General features: G+C 39.6%; 1 protein-coding gene across 3 annotated transcripts; it reads left to right on the forward strand.

Moving 5' to 3' along the window:
* The first annotated feature begins 205 nt into the window (after nt 1-205).
* LOC101483583 (rho GTPase-activating protein 6) lies at nt 206-19,734 on the forward strand. 3 transcript variants are annotated; one of them, XM_004557836.5, is made up of 13 exons: nt 206-543; nt 11,273-11,432; nt 12,016-12,087; nt 12,853-13,115; nt 13,314-13,509; nt 13,991-14,046; nt 14,136-14,286; nt 14,399-14,547; nt 16,688-16,867; nt 17,361-17,458; nt 17,628-17,878; nt 18,387-18,455; nt 18,540-19,734. In XM_004557836.5, exons 1-13 carry the CDS (start codon nt 397-399, stop codon nt 19,106-19,108), a joined length of 2,361 nt encoding a protein of 786 aa, XP_004557893.3. In that variant the 5' UTR covers nt 206-396; the 3' UTR covers nt 19,109-19,734. The 3 variants fall into 3 exon arrangements, with proteins under 3 accessions (XP_004557893.3, XP_004557895.3, XP_004557896.3); XM_004557838.5 differs by lacking the exon at nt 206-543 and adding an exon at nt 6,719-7,024; XM_004557839.6 differs by lacking the exon at nt 206-543 and adding an exon at nt 9,144-9,237.
* The last annotated feature ends 321 nt before the right edge of the window (nt 19,735-20,055 follow it).

Genomic DNA, 20,055 nt, shown 5'->3' on the forward strand with positions numbered 1-20,055 from the left:
TTTTACGCTTGTGTACGCGATAAAAAATAAATAAATAAATAAAAATAAAAATTCAGCTGAGCCGCAGGAGGAACTTAAATGCACGCTTTCTGAGTCACAGCCTACTCTAACTCCTGAGTGTATTGGCTGTTTTGGTGTTCGGGGGGGAATTAACATAACTTCTTTAAATGGATGTTAAATGATGAAAGCAGGAAGCAGTGAGTCAGTGTTGGGAGGTGGAGGAGGCGACCTGGGACTCCAGGCGCGTATTTCATAATTCATAATACGGAACATGGTGACGCATTGGGGGACCTGCTGCTGCTGTGAAAAAGTCCTTCTTTCGCTCGTTTAGTTTGGACCTGATTATGAATCAGTTTTTCCACTTTTTTCTCCACAACCTGACAAAGTGAAGAAGATATGTCCGCTCAAGGACTGTTAAGCACTGTTTTCTCATGCTCGCTAAGCCCCAAAAGTATTGCCAAGCGGAGACTGAGGCAGACCAGGAGCTTGGACTCGGCGTTGATGCGACATTGCGGTACCGAAGCGGAGGAGACGTCGACTAAGGTCAGTTGACTCGCCAGGTTTGATTGACTGACACCACAAATATAGGCTAACCGGATTTTCGGCGTACTTCCTCTGGTGTTAAATGTATTAGAAGAGGTCGCAGACAGTGATGATGTTTGTAGGCGATTTTTGTGTGAAATGTTTTTGATGCTGACATGTTTTACTAAACTGTGGAGATGCACGTGTCCTAAAATTTAGGTTAGAATACAGAGAAATATTAAAAATGTTTTTTGTACCTAAGCGTGCAAGAGCGAAGCACAAGAGAGAACTTGTTTATACTGTTGCAAAATTCAGGAAGTAGTTGAAATTCCCATATGGATGATATATAGCCATTTATTATTTTATCTCAATTTTGCCTTTAAGGAAAACACTGGGAATTCGCTTTCAACAAATTTATCATCATCATTATCATTTATATTATTTGATTTATTTTTGATTTTCAGGTGGGCTAAATATCATAGGAAAATCCTCAGTATTGCAACATCACCAAGTCCATGACTAACAGAGCTCTTAGTTTCATGATGAGATGTGTAGACTTTTGATGCAGTCTGTGTGTCTCGGGACAGTAAAAGTGATTCAGCTGGTTGCTTTTGTCAAAGTGATGTCAGCACAAGTCTTTGTCTTAACCAGCTCGTTGAACTTTGACACATTTGGCGAATCTGACACAGTGAGGGAAATCGGGTCGAAGCACATAAAAGGACAGACGTTTCTTTAGTATTAGTATTTTGCTATTATATTTTATTTAGCATCCTATATAAAAAAAACACCCCTGTTCTTACTTAAGAACTCATGGTAACTGTTTGTATTGTATAATGGAAATGCATTACAGATGTGACATTCTAATAGGCTTCCAATAAATGCCAGATCTGGTCTCTCTTGCAAATCAGAGCCTCAGAGCCTTCAGAAATTCAGTTTTCAGGGAATCTGAATGAAGCTGATCTAAGCTGGAGACACACCCTTTGTCAGCGAAGACTTTAATGTGATTTATGACTTTTTGGAGTGTGTGCATGAGTTAGCATGCACTTTTTCTCTTTTTTCTACTGAGCATTGTTGAATGTTCCTTGTGTTGCAATAACAAGCTTAGACGTGCAGGCAAATAACAGAGTTACTTTTAGTAATATTAATTTAACTGAGAATGTAAGGAAGTATTTACACATTTATAGAAAGTGCAGCTGTGCAATTCCAGCGCAAAACTAGGAAGAACTTCAGTCCCTTGAGCTGAAATCTGAAGTCTGAGATCATTTCTAGAGACCCACGTGACTGGTGTTAGCTTGCAGCGACAAGTGCCTTACTGTATGCAAACTTTATTCAAGGTCACAAATCAAAGTCACATTTTCTGAGTTTGTCCGACAAGTGGTTCATTCGGAAAGAGTCGAAGTCTTCTGCAGAAATATTAGTAAAAGCAGGCTGACAGTGTTTTCGCCTTTCCACAAAATACTGCTGTATCTCCACCCACTAAATTCCCCAACTTTGCTTTTACTAGTGTTTTTAATTACTTAAATGCCAACCGCTATTGATTTTGGATAAGAGAAGATCACACAGGCAAACAGAGGGCTTATAAAAAATATAACACTGGTTGACACTGCTTTCTAATGATGACATGATTCAAATGATCAGGATGACTGGGAACTCATTGGTCCGTCAGTGTGATCCTGACATTAAAAAACACAATCTTTTCTTGTTTAAAGGGATGTGTCAGAACGGTATTTTTGATCTATGTTATTAAGTGGTTTGCTAGCTCCATAGGTTGAATATCATTGTGTTTTATTAGTGGTGTACTCACTCAGAATCTCAACAATCTGAGTGGAGATGGAAAGCAGAGACATCTGGTTTACATGAAGAAAGCCTCTCTTTCTCACAGTACAGCAGCATGACCTGATCCTTGGCTACAGTCCCTCAGGCACATATTTCTTCCCACTAGAGACTGTCCGACAAGAGACTGCATGGCATGGGGCTAAATCTGCTGGCTTACAACTGCAGCACTATAGTGTCAAGTTTAGTGTCTGATAAATGGAAACCAATGTAAACATATGTGCAAAATCATTGTTTTATATCATTTTGTCTCACATTCATCTTTCCACTGGTTACATAATAGAAAAGTTACGATCTGCTTAGTGTAAGTTAAACTGTATTCTCAGCCAAAATTCCTGGATACTTACACTGAATAACTAAAACCCATTCATAATCTTGGCTTCCATGAGCTGTTAAAAGCTTATGGATCACTTCTTTGTTTGTTTGTTTTTTTGTTTATATTATAGTTTCAGGGATTCCCCCCCCCTCCCCAGTTCTGATCTGTGTATGGTGCTCAAGAGTGCCAATGAGAACAGCATGGTCCAACACATTCTCAGAAGACAGGACACTGAGCACTGAAAGATTTATTAAATTAAATAATTTAATAATTTACTAAAAATCTAAAGTGTGCTCAGCGCTTCAATATCATGACAGTTGGTATGACTGCCCAACGCTAAGTCTGTAACTTTTTAATATGAGTGTGTTGGTTCTTTCTCATGTCCTTATAAGTACGTAGACTCAGTTGCAGTCATGGTAAGCATCCATTTGAGCTGTTTTTGATTTTGCCTTTTACTGGCTGCAATTGGACTGGAGATATCTGAAAAATGTTTCCTGACTTTTAAATCGGTGATGTGAAAAACTGCATATTTGAAATCATTAAGTATCTTTTTTGGCACTCAGTTTTAATATCGTTCACATGGAAAGTCACAGAGCTTTTGAAAACTTGAATGACTCAATAGAGCCAGATTAGATATCCAGCTATAAATTAGATCTAACATGGTAAATGGCAGGGTTATAACTGGGTTATTGCTTATCAAGCCTTTAGAGGGAGCCATGCATCATTTTGCAGGAGTAATGTAGCGAAGAAATGAGGATATTCATCACTGGAACAATGATTAGGGCTTGTTAGGAGATAATCTCCAAATGATATCCACACTCATCTTGAATTAATTAGTTACTTATTAGTATATATTTTACAAAATGTCTGCAATTATACTGTTATCAACTTTCATACTTGCACTGTTCATACACAAGATCATTAGTCCGTCATTTGCTTAAGCAGCATGGCTATTGGGTCACATTATTTATTAACTTCATGCCAAGTAGGAGGAGGCTGAATATATAGGTTGATAGATTTTGTCAACAACATTAAAGCAAATTTGTTTCTGATGACTAGAGAGCTTCTTAATCTATTCAGGCCTTTTGCATCATTATTTATGTATAGATACTGACATAGAGCCTCAATTCACAAGCCACCAAGCATGCAAGCAATTTTCAAGCTTTCTAAAACTGCAGTGTTTGCGGCAGTTGAAAATGAGAAATCACAATGAGCCTCAAAACACATCAGAATGGAGCCCTGCGCGCTGGGTATATTGTTTCATGTAGAAAAAGAAACAGTGCAGCTTTGGCGTCATCTGCATTCCTCTAAGCATCACAGCACAGAGATGGCCTGAAGGGGGAAAAAAAGAAAAGAAAAAGAGCTTGCAGGAAACTCAAAACTGCACTCTCGAATCTCACTAAAAGGAATTAACTTTATTAAACGCTGGAGGAGGCATATTTAAAGTGAAATCGAGCTTGTTTTCAGAACACTGAAGTTAGAAAATATAGAACTAACAATAGCGCTGAAAGCATGACTGCAGTTAGAGCGCATAAAGTGCCCTTTTGAGTCACGTTTGTGACTCACAACTGAGTACGAGGTGTCTCACCAAATTGTCGTAATCTTTCAGTGTGCACGTAAGCGTTGCGCTTTCAACAGGAACATGTGGTTTCTGAAAATTAGCTCTTAAACTTTGACTGTTGTTGCATTAACTTAATAGGAACCGTATTGTAGCGGGGTAAAAATTCCAGCTGTTCCAGCTGTTGTGTTCCCAATGATATGACAGTATGATTATCAGTCAAAGGAGCTTGGAAAGAAAAGCGTCTGGACTTCTTTAAGTTGCTTGAAGACGTTTCACCTCTCATCCGAGAAGAGGTGAAACGTCTTCAAGCAACTTAAAGAAGTCCAGACGCTTTTCTTTCCAAGCTCCTTTGACTACGATGACCTGGATGACTGAGAACCTTCACAGACATATGATTATCAGTCAAAATATGTTCCAGTGGATATGAAAAAAGCCTTTAAATGTATTATTATTGGTTATATCTGTTAAAAACAGTGTAACAAAATGTCATAAACCACCCTTTTTAATTGTGAATCCCTGTATTCACGTCTTTTTCCGAAACTACCTAATGTGGCGTGTACAATAAACAGTTGCTTAACTAACACATGAGCGCACACACAGCGTTCGTCTATCTGTTTATTTTTTAGCACTTTAATGATTAACCTGCTACTATGATATTCGTTTTAGAGTAAATTCGATTGATCTCAGCTGTTTCTCAAGTTTTGTGGAAGAGCTTGCCGGTGATTCAGTTATTACTGCTAAGCTGTCCGAAGAGCTCTCAAAGTGATGGAGGATTTCTCCACCCAACATTGCTATCAAAATGTTTTGTGTCTGTCTGGCGTGCTGCTTCCTGTTTATCATCCCAAAGCATTAAGAAAACTCATTTCCAGAGAATAAGTCTCAGCGCACTTTACAAGAAGATGTGGAAGAAAAATAAACAAGAAAAAGAAATTTGAGGCATGACTCTAGTACAAAGAGATCTACAGGTTTTAAGCCTTGCTTTATTGTTCCTGTGGAAGAAGTAATTGAACTAAGCAAACCTGTAGATTGGAAAAAGTTTGGAATTGCAGATGAGAATGAAACTTTGTCTAAAACACTCAAATATTTTGAGTTTGCTTCTCGCAAGAAGCCTCTGCTTTCCAGAAAGGAGAGCTTAGATTTGTTGACTTTGGTAAAGCTGGGATTATAAAGTAATTTCAAAGTTAAATATTCATTAACTCACAATTGTCTGTAAATAGAGAAAATTAAGTACTGTGGCTATTCTTGGTAGAAGTGAGCATTTATGTAAGATTACTCCAAAGACGCAAAGCAGAATGCTCATTTAAGTAGATGTTGTTAACATCTCTTTTCATCACTCTCCGCTGCGAACAAATCAGTGAACAGACATGTTGACGTTGAAGTGTATGGGTACTACAAAGGTGTGGTACATTGGAGGACTGCTTTGTTGCCTGTGGGCCATAACAGCTTGGCATCACCCACATGGAAATTACATTAATTTTACAGGATAAAATCACAGTGGCTGTTTATGAGTTGAAGCTCAGCATGTTAATTCTTTAAGTGTATTAACATCAGAACATTACTGTGTTAATAGTAATAAATACTTGAGTTTTCGGGAGATCATATCACACCTAATAACCGAAAACGGTTCACATGCTTTTCATCTCTGTAGCTGCTGGCCCTTTATTCTGACTACCAAGTTCTGCAGACACAATTCAGAAGCTTTAATTTCAGCACTATGTCAACGGTAGACTGCGCCAGCTGCTGTCATGTTATGTCAGTGTGGACGGGTTTCACCTAAGGAGCTGCTACAGTTTTGACTTATCATACAGTAGCAGGTAAAAGTGGAGACGTCCGAAGCAACACTAATGATGACCCAGTTCTAGTGAAGTGAGTACCTCAACCCAGCTCCTGAGGACATGAGTCAAGGGACTGTAGGGTTCATTTTCTCAACTACTTGTGCAATTCAGGATTGTGGGTGGGGTTGATGCCTTTATAAAAGACTCATATTGAGTGCAGATACAGATGAAGCCTATCTGCAGCGAGCACAGCTGTCTGCTGGATTTAACAGTCTAGCCCTTAATTTCAAGCTATTTAACTCTAGCGTTAATGTTCTCTGGCAAACGGCTAGTGTAAAAGCTTACATGATATAGGAAACGTGAACTCATCAAGCCAAAGGTTGCAGCACTGTGCACCAAGCAAAATGGCATATTATTAATATACCAATAGGTCTAGAGCATATCCCAGCTAGCAAAATGCCCAGTAAAGTAAAAGAACGAAGTATTAAAGTATTATTATACTTTAATATACTCTTTACTTGCTTTTTTAAATTCATTTACTTATTTATTTTATTAGAATTGGGTTCCCAAACTTCTCAGTAGCAACAGTGCCTGGCACGGCCTTTTGGGTAATGTAGTTCTAAGAATGATTGACACTTCTGAAGTATCGCGCAAAGCGACAAACTGGCTAACCGTGCGTGCTTCTGATGTACCTGCAGGTATGCACTTCTGTGCTTTGGGATTCGTTTGTTTACTTGACACAAAGAGAGCTGACTCTTCCTGTCGCCCCCTCCCTGCCAGGCCTAACTTTATTTATGAGGCTTGTAGCAATGTAAATCGTACCCAGAACTTGTGTCACTTGCCAGTAGACGTGAGGCCGGGCAGTGCTGGCTGTAAACATGTGGGTTGCTTATATCAGGGACGATGGTGTGAAATCGGTTAATTTGGCACTAATGGGCTCTGAGCGCAGTTGAAGGGTCACTTCTCGTCCGCGGAGACTTTGTGATGGGGGATCTGGAGCGAAGCATCACTTACGCTGTGAGTAATGTTTCAGAAAGTTAGCGATCTGAGCTGTTGACGCTCTGAATGTTTCCTAAACAGTTTGCAGAGTACATTTGCAGGCATTAGTGTAATGACATAAACTCAGGACGTGCGCTTATGCCCGACAGACTTTAACGCTTTTGATCCGTACGATTTTAATAGAGGTAGCATCACAATATTTCCACTCATGCGCCTGCACTTTTACTCAGCATACATTATGCGTCAATATTATTAGCCTTATCTTATGATGGCTCAGTCCTCTAAATAAATGTATTTTTTTGTTTGGTTGTTTCGTTTTTCAATAATGGAGGTTTAATAATGGTTGCAAAAAACTACAAACACAAAGGGAAATAACAGCTGACATCCACCCTTGCGTGCAAAAATCTGTATACCAGTGTTGAATGTAGTTGTTTCATTGCTTATTCAAATCTAATGCAGAATTCACTGTACAACTCTCCAGCAAATAATGTTGACACAGTGTAAGGGCTCCATAGAAAGCTCTTCCTGTAATGCCCCATTCAATGGCTTCCTGAGCACTAAAGAATATTCATCACCCCTCTGGATTTTGTTTAAGGGTGGTTGATTGGTGTAATCTGAGCTTTCAATCTAGCCATATTGTATGAACTACCTTGCACATTTCCTCTCATTGTATTCGAGGAAGCGCTATTGTGTTTCAGCAAGGCTTTGACTTAAATTTAGGTCCTGCACAACCGGGTGCACCTGTATTTGAGAGCTGTGTATCAGTGAAGCTGGAGTGTTTCAAATTTAAATAGATATTCAGATCAGTTGCTATAAGAGCATATAAATGGATTAAGTTAATCACTTGATATTAACGTACCAGTAAATTGAGGATAATGCCCCATCAGGGACAAACATGAGCAAACGGTAATTCCACCTTTATGATGACAGCTTCTGTAGCATCTTAAAACAGCTTTTTAGCTCTGAGGTCACTGTAATCTGACTAATTTGAAAAATTACAAAAGGCTACTACAAAAGGCAGTAATTGTCACAACCTGTTAATGATATGAAAAAGCACTGAATGAAATCTGTTCATGTTTGGACATGACAGAATTGAACCTATTGGCTAAGAGATATTGCATAAAAGAGGACGGTGCTTGGAACTGCACAAAGCAAATAAGTGGCTCTTTGTTTCTGAGTACTGTAACAACTGGGAGAGACTGTGGGAACCCAGCTCACCATCACATCAGATACATGGAGTGCGTTTCCACTCCCATACAGTCACAAAAGAGGAATGTGTGAACAAAGTGACATAACTGCAAATGTGACTTACTCATGGCATTTATGCAACTGCAGTGTTAATGATTTAAGGTTTTAAGTGTGTAGTTTCTGTCCAATGGTCAAAAAGGTAATGCCAAAAAGCTTTGTAAAATGCTGACAGCTAAGATAATATTTATCTACCACTCATCCATCTCAGGGTTGTGAGTGATCTGGAGTCTATCCCGGCTGCCACAGGGCAAAAGTATCTCCTGCTCATTGCCACTTTGAAAGAAAAGCCCTTTATTTTCATGTATATATTATATACAATTGATCAGAACTGTTGTAAATGGCAAGTAATGATTATAGGAATCACTAATCATACATTTTTTAATGGAATATAGTTGTACACAAAAAAAAGAAAAAAAAATCCAAGCTTATCACATTAAAAGCGAGACTGAACGTGCATCTAACATTTAAAGCTGGCAGCAGAAAAGAGTCACAAATCTATTGTGATACATGCCAAATACAGGTTATTGACTACTTTTCTTTGCACAGTAAAGAAAATATGTTTGTCATAGAATATTATTTGCCCGTGCATTACAAAATGATTAGATGCTAAAGAGCAGCTTCTTTCTATAGTAGTTCCATAAATTAATATTTTTTATCAGTTAGAATTATGCAAGATTATGTGCTGTAAAGAGGAGGATATCTAAAACTGTTCCAATTCTAGTTGGTACACTTAAGCACTGTTTTTTTTTAAGTACTTGGCAAGTAGGTTGTTCCAGCATGTTGGGGAACTTCCCACACTTCTCCTGCGGTTTTAGGCTGTCTGCATTGCTTCTGTCTCTTGATATAATCCTAGACTGACTCGATGATGTTGGGATCAAGAGAATCTGTGTGGCCCAGGCGATCTGTTGCAGGACTCGTTGTTCTTCTTGTCACTGAGGATAGCTTGTGACTGTGGCTAAAGGTTTGGGCTCGGTGTCATGCTGGTGAATGAATTAAGACTTAGTCAGATGCCTCTCTGAAAAAATGCCTGCGTCTTAAACTTTTTCACTGCTTTTATACTGCACATTGTCATACTGTATGTGTGCTAGATAATGGTATGCTACTGTTACACAGCCCTAATTCTCATTTAATGGGAGTGAGCCACTTTAGTGTAAGCCTTATCCCGATAATGAGTTACTAAGCTTCTTTGGAAAATGGCTCATATGACTGGCTTGACTGTACTGGATCAAAGCAGGGTAATCTCTGGGATGGAGATGCTCAGAGGTTGAGTATTTCAGATCAGATTATTTTCCTTGTCACTACTCCAGTATAAGACCTTTAGAATATCTGTAACAGTGTTTACTAATGAAGCATTTTTTGTGAAATGGCTTTTTAGACGATAGACAAGCACCTGCTAAAACTGTACACACTATACTAAATTGAGCTAAAAAGAAATTAAGATGATGCATTTCACATTTAAGGGGAGCTATTATTGCACAGTCAGTATTGGTGTTCAGCTGATCTAGTTAAGCTTTTGCTTTTTGTTTGGTTTCCAGCAGCTGTGCCCTATGGCAGCGTGTTTTTAGGTGTTGCACAAATCCATATGTCAGTTTGTTTCATTCAGATAAAAACAGTTATGCCATGAGGCTTTTATTGTGAAAAAGAAAGGACTCTGTAGTTCTGTGAAAAACTGAGTACTTAGTACTCAGTATGAGTAAGTATATGATGATAATCACATGCACTTGATTAATTTGTCATCAGCAAGTGTGACCACCCCTATTAAAGCCTAAGTTTTTAAGGTTTTTGTTGATCTGGTGTAATCGGCGCAATGCCGCAATCTTCACAGAAGTGGAAGTCCCAGCAAATTCATCCAAAGGTCAGACTCAGAGAGTCAAAGAAATTGGAGAAAAAAAAACTAAGAGCTACATGTCAGTCTTTACAGGCCTCAATTAGCATGCTAAATGTTATAGTTCATGACAGTGCATTTAGGAAAAGACTGAACAAACACGGCTTGTTTGGAAGGTGTTGCCAGGAGAAACCCTCTTCTCCCTAAAAAAAAACTTGGCAGCACGGCTTATCTTTGCAAAGTTGCATCTGAACAGACCGCAGGAGCTCTGTAACAATCTCCTTTTGTCAGGCAAGACCTAAGTGAAGATGTTTGACGAAAACCAAACACAGCATATCAGAACAAACACCTCATACCAGCTGTTAAGCACAGTGATGGAGGGGTGCTCTGTCCTCAGTCTGTCCGACAGCTACAGCTAGGCCAAAATTGAGTCATACAACAGGACAACGATCCAAAATCACAGCAGCAATTTGCAACAGAAAGATTGAAAAAGAAAAGTTGGGCCAGGTGTTGCATTGGCCAGTCAAAGTTCAGACTTTGGAACAATGTCTGCAAACCTCAATGAACTGCACCGTTGTACAGGATAGTGGGCCAGAATTCCTCCAAAGTGATGTAAAAGACTATAAAGTCATATAGAAAATGAATAATTCAAGTTATTGCTGCTAACGGTGCATGCTATTGAAAGATGGAGTGTAGTGGTTTTTTTCTTTCACAGGAATGCATAGAGTCTTGTGAACACTTTCTTTTTCACATGACTGCATGTGTGTGTGGACAGATATGGATGCAATCTGTAACTACACTGTATGGTGGAGGCATACGGTCAAAAGGCCTCACATTACTGGGGCACAAGTTCAGTCAGGCAGCATCACTAATGTCAACACCTCATAATTCTTGTTTCGACATGCAGAAAAAACATTTGCGATGGATTACATAAAGTGTTTAATACAATCGCAACAAGAAATGAATAACATTTGCACATTGCAACCTGTTTCTCCCGTGCAGTCTGTCAGTTTCCCTCGTGGGAAACAGTTTTGATGATTTTCAGCTGCCAAGTGAAGCAGAACTGCAAGTGTTTGCCAGTTGATGCACACTGCCATCTGCAGAGAGTGTGACAGGTCATGAACGTATGACACAAATTATGGATGTAATTGTCTGATGTGCTTTAAAACCTGCATGTTTGTGTTTGCCCTCAGGGTGACTTCACTTGGAACAGCTTGTCAGGAGGCACTGTTGGCCTCAAGCCCGTCCCCCTGCAAAGCCTCTCAGAATTGGAGAGGGTTCGTCTCCAGGATGTGGCCTTCAAGCGATTGCTTCGGTGTCATGACCTGGGCTGCCACATCACCATCCCTAAATGTATTACCACACACAGACACACACACAATTACAGGCCTCTTCTTGTCTCCCAAGTTGTTATTCTGTCTCAGGCAAGAAACGTTCTGAAAAAACACATGCTGAGCAACAGATGGGAAATGTTCCTCTCTCCCTTTTCTCCTTTTTGTTGTGTAAGGGCATCATACTCATAAACTCATTGGTTTAATGACGTGAGCTCATCTACGTTCTCCAGTAATAGGCTGAATCATTTCTGGATTCCACTACTGCTGCCCTCTATAAAGAAAGCTTTTAAAAACTGTTTATTTTCTGGTGAGCTGTCTTGGTTTTTCTTGTTTCAAAATTGTCCCTGGAGTCTGTAGTGCTTTGAAAACGCCATAAATAGAGTACATGTGAAAAATGTGCTGTTTTCTGAAACGGAACAGTCCTGTAAATTCACGGTGAATTAAGATTTGCTTTGCATGTCATTATCTTGACATTTTTTATATAGTTTGTTTCTTAGCTCTTTTGTGTAGTGATCCTGAGAATATCAAGTGGAGCAGACATAAACAGAAACATATTATCTAGACCTCTGTTTTTTTTTTTTTACCTGTGACTCTTTTTTTAGATGGCCACAAGCACAAGAAGACACTCAGGAGGAAGTTGGATTCATTATCTAAAGAGAAGAGTAAAGACAAAGGTAACATGATCAGGATATAGTCTTAATTCTGGTGCTTTAAAGGGTAGTTTTCTCCCAATTTTCTATTTACAACATGAAGTAATGGCAGCATAGCAGGAACTTTGGTGCTTTCAAGCACTTCTTAAAGATAAACACAGCTATCTTTTAGGTCTGTAGGAGAACCACTGAGTCTTGTAAGACTTTCATTCCCTTCCAGTTTCTAGTCTAGTCAGCCTGTGACATTTTAAAAAATACTCTTTTATCCCTTTTGGCTGAAGCTGTATCGACTCACTGAAGCCGACAATCTCAGCTTTTTATACCCACGGAGCACTGAGCGATCAAAATCAGTACAGAGAGGGCTGTGATCTCCAACCACCACGCTGCCCCGCCCGCTGCAACAATCCAACAGGAAAGTGATGTTCTCTGTCAGACAGGCAGTCGAGGGAAATAACTAAAACAATCTTAAGTGGTGGCTTGTTCGTTACAGCCTATCCTCAGGCATGCCCAGCCCCCTCTTTCCTCTTTTCCCTTTTTGTTTACAAAAGCACTTGGGAAAGTATGTGCTCCCTCACTCTGAATATTAAGTGTGGCTGTAGAACAGTGTTCTTGGCATTTATCTTGAGCAGGATTTATTTAAAAATATATATTAAATGCTTTCTACGGAAACTAATCCAGAGAGTAAAATGGATAATACGCTGCCGTGATTGACACATCTAAAGAGAAGCTTTCTGTTGACTTATATGTGAACTTTAAGTCTCGCTGTCTTGCTCTTCCCCCCTCACATAGACACCACGCCACAGGCGTTTGGCATACCACTGTCGCATGTCATATCCAACGACCGCATGCACAAGCTGCGGCACGATCACCCACGGGAAGAGCACAGTGACCCCACTGAATTGATGCTATCCTTCCTTCATCTTACATCTAGCTACAAAAGGGCTAACAAAGAGCTCTCCAGCAGCAACTCGTCACTGAGCTCCACTTCTGAGACCCTTAATGAATCACCACTGCCCAGCACACCAGACATAGCCCCACGGACACGCAGACGGGTAGGCTTCCCTGTCAACAAACCTTACATACACTGATGTAGAATAACAAGTTATTTGTCTGATTATGCTTGCACTCGAGATTTCTTTGAGAATTTGTGACCTTTTTAGATGTTCCCCCGGAGGCTGATGATGTGGCCATTCACAGCATATGATCAATTGCTTTTCCAGTCATTATACTGTCACCCATCTGCTTAACAGGGCGGAGTGTCTGTGGATTGCATCACTGACCTTGATGACAACCAGTCTCGGCTCTTGGAGGCACTCCAGCTGTCTCTGCCAGAAGAGGCAGCTGGCAACACGAAGAAGCACCATGACGAAAAGCTCAGCCTTAACCCTATTTACAGACAGGTGCCCAAGATAGTGGACCAGTGCTGCCAGCACCTGGAAAAATACGGTACGTAGTGCACAAGTAAAGGTACATAAACACAGTGCAGAATACCAAATTAAATTCTATAAAATGTACAGTAATGCACCTCACAGAAGAAGGTCCTGGGTTCTAATCCACCATCTGGCTGGGGTCTGTGTGGAATTTGTGTTCCCCTCAATGTCTGTGTGCGTTCTCTCTGGACACTCTGGCTTCCTCCCACACTTCAGAAACATGTAGTTAGTGGGGCTAGGCTAATTGGTCATTGGAAATTGGCCTTAGGTGTGAATGGTTGTCTGTCTCTTTGTGTTGGACCTGCGAAAGATTGGGGGCCTGTCCAGGATGTACCCTAGCTCTCACCCTATGGCAGCTGGGATAGGCTCCAGCCCCAGCAGAAGAAAATGGATGGATGCAAAATGTACAGAATATCCCCTTAAACACTTGGTTAAATGTTCATTGTCTTGCGATGCAAATGCCTTGGAAGTAAAGGAGCATCTTTGTCTTTGTTTAGCCCTACAGACAATTGGAATTTTTCGTGTTGGGAGTTCCAAGAAGCGAGTACGACAAGTAAGACGTCAGCTTAGCTTTTTAACACCTCTGCACTTTATCCACGGGTAACCTTTTAACCATATCAGTTGTCACAATATTTTACCCAGCTTCGTGAGGAATTCGACCAGGGATGGGAGGTTTACATGGATGAAGAGCACAGCGTCCATGATGTAGCTGCATTGTTTAAAGAATTCTTAAGAGACATGCCTGAGTCACTGCTGACAAAAGAACTTTATACAGCCTTCATCAATACAATGTGTAAGAAAAAGACACACACAATAAACAATCCACTATCTTCTGATTACTTTGAAATTAATGTTAACTGTGTGTTTTTTGTTGTTGTTGTTGTTATTGTTCTTTTCTTCTACAGTGCTGAATTTTTTAGAGCAAGACAGTGCCATCCAGCTCCTGGTGTTTATGCTTCCTCCCTGTAACAGCGACACGCTACAGCGCCTCCTCAGCTTGTTGTCCACTGTGTCTGCACATGCTGAAGACAGCCTGGACAGTGAGGGACATAAGGTAGAGGCCGGTTTTTACAGCAGTCTAAAATGCTTCCAAGAAGCACAAGCTTTTGTGTGATGAATTTTATATAAGTGTGAGGTAGCACACAATGAGGTGATGATAATTTAGTTAATAATTTTGTCTTCTTTGCTCCCAGAAGACACCCAGAGTTTAACCCTTAGGAACTGCCTCTTTTGGCAAGAACTCACATTTTATAGCTTGTTGATTCTATCGCTGAATAGGAAAAAATATGTTAAATCACAAAACAATCTCATTGACAAACTGCTGATACATTGTATCCCAACTGCCATCGGAGGGAAGTCAAAAAGATATGCAGTACATCTGAGGCCTCTTATTTTTAATTTGAAGGAAGGGACATACCAAAACGCAACACCTTTATGGACAATATGGTTTCTTTAATAACCATTGAGTGAGGACATAAACACTGCACGTTGGTATCATTCTCTTCTGTCTTAGGGCCAGATTTACTGTTGTTCTGTGCAAAACCCTCAATTGGCTTTTTAAAAGCTACTCTTGGGATTTACTTAATACGCACAGTGTCAATTTTGTGGCTATAAAACATGGACACATTTTGTGGATTAAATTTCCCTCTCATGGTTCAGAATTTAGAAGATGAACAAAACATAAGCATTAACTTCATAGGTTTTGAGGTGGAATAAGTATCATTCAATTAAGTTTATTTCACAACAGTCAACAACAACGGTCGCCTCGAGGCAAGCATCATTTAATGAAATTTGGTAAATGCTCTTTTCACTGCGTGGCAAATAATAAACCTAACTGGAAGGGCCAATAAGTGTAAAAAATTAAGGAGGAGATTATTTAAATGAATCATACAAATGTGATTTACTAAGGACTGTTGCAGGCAAATTAGTGCAAATTACACCATTATTTAACTCGGGAAAAAGCATGTCTTATTTTGCGCCTGATGTGGCTGTGATAGTTGCCGCTAGGAACGTTAATTTATTTGAAATGCCAACAGGAGATGTTATCAGAATGAGTGCGTAATTGCTGTGGGTGGATTAGTCAAAGTTGTAAGTGCGGTGGCAGAACTTTGGCTCTGTCCTTTGGCTCTTCGCTGTTTCCTCCCACTGAATGTTTAGAAAAGCACTTCACATATTTCTTGTCCTCAATCACACTGGTATTTCAGTGTAACAGGGCACAACTTAACATGGACACGCAGTGGAAGGGGACAATAGTTTCCTAAAAGAAGATGGATACAAACCGTGATGTATGAGAGGCAGCAAACGTACTTTTTACAGTGAACAAGGTAGTTTCCAGTATTTTGTCCTTCAAGTCACATTTCTACACAGAGATCAGCCCATACAGTGATAACTGCAGAGAGTACAAAAGCCTGTACATGTCTTTACTCAGCAGTGCATACACACAGTAGGGGTAACTCCATTAATATTCAGACAGGATCTGATGGCAAACAGTGTTTTGTGTTGTTATTCTGCACATCTCACAGGACAGCTGTTACAGATTCCAGGCGTATAGGTTTGGTTGTATTAAAGCAGTTTTTCTCCACACCTGAGCTGTCAAAGCTAGCCAAAGAGCAGATGGCCCAGCATCCAAATTCCCACAAAGTTCTTACCAGTTTCTTACAAATATATAAAACGTTCTCCTTAAGCTGTCTTCAGTAATTTGCTCTGCTCTTGGCAGCTTGTGTTGGTCATTACTGCGATGAGCCGGCTATGTTTGCATGAATAACTTAGTGCCTTATTAGTAGATCACTTGCAAAAGCTTTCATGCCCACAGGTGTTTTCTTTTTCCATCTTTTTTTCAATTGCAGCTAATTTTCCCTGCAATAAACCTGATATAGATGGATCTGCATATTTGATTTGACAGATTTTTCACAGTAGATCTCATCCTGACATAATCCTAATGGGAATTTGTGACTCCTCCTGGACTCGAACCAGCGATTGTTCATGTTTTTGCACTGTTATGTCATGTTATGCAGCACTTTGTTTGAGAATTACGAGACAGTTAAAGTGATCAGCTTATCCCAATATGATTATTAATCATCAACTCAAAAGCAAAATATGTGCAAATACATTGATATAATGAAAGTTTAGTTGGAGGATGTGTTTGTTCAGTAGTTTAAACATGTTATGAGAACTCTGTGTTCTGTTTTGTTTAGGTTACAGGCAACAAGATGACATCGCTTAATTTAGCTACCGTCTTTGGACCCAACCTCTTACACAAGCAAAAAAACTCAGACAAAGAATTTGCAGTAGAGAGTTTTGCCCGTGCAGAGGAGAGTGCAGCCATCATCGGCGTTGTCCAAAAGATGATCGATACGTATGATACGCTGTTTATGGTAAGGGCTCTAACTGCAAACTAAGATGTTAAACATTCTTAAGGTTTTCTTTGGTCAGTCAGTGTTTGCTGTTGTGTCTTGTGCAAGTTCACCCAACTAGATATAAAAATCGACTTCAAATAAAATATGATTCCAGCCTCTGTTTTGTTGGTGTGATGATGCCAGGATCCTCATCTTCATTATCTACATTCTCTGTTTTTCAACTGAAACCTCAGCCGAGTCACACTTTAGTTAAACTATCTGAAAATTATCTGTCAAGAAAATCAGCAGGGTAGAAGTCAATCAAACATGTATTTACATTAATTATTTTCTCAGTGCACCTTGCAAACATCTGGTAAATGACTCACTATAAACGAGCAGTGTAGGCTTTTTTTAAACCCTTCTGGGGGGCATCATCTAATTAATATGGAGAAGAGTTTCGTTCTGATGCGATTAATCACCAAATCAATGAGTGATGATGAAGGAGAAACCAAATTTATGTCTTTTTTTCTAGGTGCCCCCTGACCTGCAGAATGAGTTGTTGATGAGTTTGCAGGAAACAGATCCTGATGTGGTGGATTATTTACTGCGGAGAAAGGCCTCACAATGCTCGTGAGTTTCTGCCTTTTGTCTCATTGTGCATTTATGCGCATGCATGACTACTTAAATGATCAGAATCAAGCACACATTATAGCTCGTGGTCACAGGTTTTTCTAGAATTGAGTGTTTTTGTCCAAACATACCCATCCATTAATATATTGCGTCTGCTTTGTCTTCACAGAGAGCCCAGCCTTAGGTCAGAAGAGTCGTTCTCTCTGACTGACAGACGCTTGTCCAGTGACTCACACAAGCCATCTAGTGGAGAGGTTTCCCCCTATGACAATAACTCCCCCGTCCTGTCCGATCGACCGCGGTTTAAATACACAGAGGACGGCAGTCTGCTCTCAGACAGAGTTCCCAGACAGGACAAACTCAGAGACCAATCAAAAGACAACTCTGGCAGTACCTCCCCTACACTTTCTACTGACAAAGGTGAACAAAATTCATTTCAACCATAGTTTTAATGTATAAAGTGTAACTTGAAAGATCTGTGGAATTTTCTTCCTGAGAGTTCACTCCCACATCTATGTTAGCCAACAGTGCCTTAAAGTCACATTAAAGTCACATTAAAGTTCAGATATAATGAATACATTTGTAATATGAACATAAAACAGTAAACATGACAGTATATTTCCAAATAATAAAACATGATAACTTCTATTTTTTATGGTATCATTTTGATGCTTGAAATACTCCCAAGGAGGCGTTTATTTCTCTCTTTAAAAGACAAGATGGTCACATGTCATTAAACATTTCCATAACTTCCAGTATCTAATATATCTAAGATAATTTCTTTGTAAACGTCACATTGCCAAGGCCAAAAGGAAACAGAAAGAGGCTTAAAAAAGGTGAAATAGCTTTAACCTTCTCATATTTTGCATTGAGATAATATGCATTAAAGCAAAGAAAGTAATCCTCTTAGTTCTTTTGTTTCTGTTAGAGACCTCAGCTGACAGTTTCTGGGACACCTGGCATGAGCTGTTCGGAAAGGATTTCACTGGCATCGCCGGTAACTGAATCCATTTTACATGTTGCTCCAGATGGTCTTTGGATATGGAATAAATGCTGGATGCTAATGAATGTTTTCTCCCAGGATACCTTGGAGACGTGTCGGAATGTGACTCATACGGCTCATCCGAGGGGCTGAGCAGTCACCAAGGTAACAACAAGCTGCCTGTCAGTGCAACACAAATGTCATTGGGCGTTTCGGAATGCAGGCCACACCCTCCGGTGACTCGCTGCAGCAGTGGTCCTGATGACCAAAGAGAGCAGAGACATCCAGAATCGTTATTATTACATCAGGCAATGAGCAGCCAATCGGGAGCTGTTAGCTCAGACAACTTAGCACAAAGGACAGGATGCACTGAATGTCCATTACTCCAGGTCAGGACTGACAGTTTATCTTCCCTTAACTGCTCTCGACCTCTAAGAGAGACTCTTATTTCTCACTCCACACCCTCCCTCTTAAAATCTCAGCATGACCCCCAAATCCCACAACAGTCCCAGCAGAGCGCTGACTTCAAGATTGTAGATACAGCAGATGCCACTGGGCCTGGAGAGGAAAAAGGCCCTGATTCTTCAAACTGGCAGAAAGAGAGGTGGCATATATGGAAGATGATGTCAAAAGAAAATCCAGAAGCTCTACCAGAAACGTTGGTGTGACCCACTCTTAACTGATAAGCAGACTGTGGATCAATGTTTTATAAAAACATGTGCACGTCTCCTGTCACATCATCAGGTTATCATTGTGTGCAGTTAACATTATCAGTTGATTTTAGTGTTTTATACTGAATATAAAATGCTAAATGATATATACTTGTTATTGTTATTTTGCACTAACTATATAGTTTAAGCATGATTGTGTATGTTTTTGTATTTTTTTTTAAAAAGAACCATGAAAAACTTGTATGTAGACTTGAATGTAATAATTGGACTTGAATATTGTTTTATATTAATGCTGAATGTAAATATAAAAAAATGTTTTTTAATATTTCTTTAAATTTATAGCAACCTAATCTTGACACATCTGTAAATGCTGCAATAATATGTGTGTCTTGAGTTCATGGCTCATTGTTTTTTTGTATTTTTTCTTTCAAGAAAATGCTTACATTTTAACAGAAGTTCGTCAGCTTACCAACACTCCTAATTTTGTGTTTGCTACAAAAGAAATTATTGTTAAGCAGCATTATTTGCAGATATGAATATATTTAATATAAGTTTACAGTCATTTGTAATTTAATGAAAAACAACTTTCTCCAGGTGTCTCCTAATAAACAGACTAAGAGTTGTCTCTTTGTGGTCACATTTCCTGCCTCACACATTTGGCTTCACTCAGATTCCAGAGTCCTATCTATCTAGCAAAGGTTGTGGGCTGTACCAGGAAGTGGCACGTATCAGCACCGAACATTGAGATATAGTATTAAATTACATTATATGATATGAATATATGTATATATTCATTTATTCATTTATTTTAGGTTCAGGTTTACTAAAATGGCTACTGGTAGGCAGCAGGAGTTCAGAGCACAGTGAAACAATTTCCTAATCTGGCCACAAGAGGGAAGCATAAGACCAGGAAACTTTTGTATAGTTGGTTTCCTTGCTGTTTC

Source organism: Maylandia zebra, linkage group LG16 (genome assembly GCF_041146795.1).
Source record: "Maylandia zebra isolate NMK-2024a linkage group LG16, Mzebra_GT3a, whole genome shotgun sequence".
In the NCBI taxonomy this organism is placed as follows: domain Eukaryota; kingdom Metazoa; phylum Chordata; class Actinopteri; order Cichliformes; family Cichlidae; genus Maylandia; species Maylandia zebra.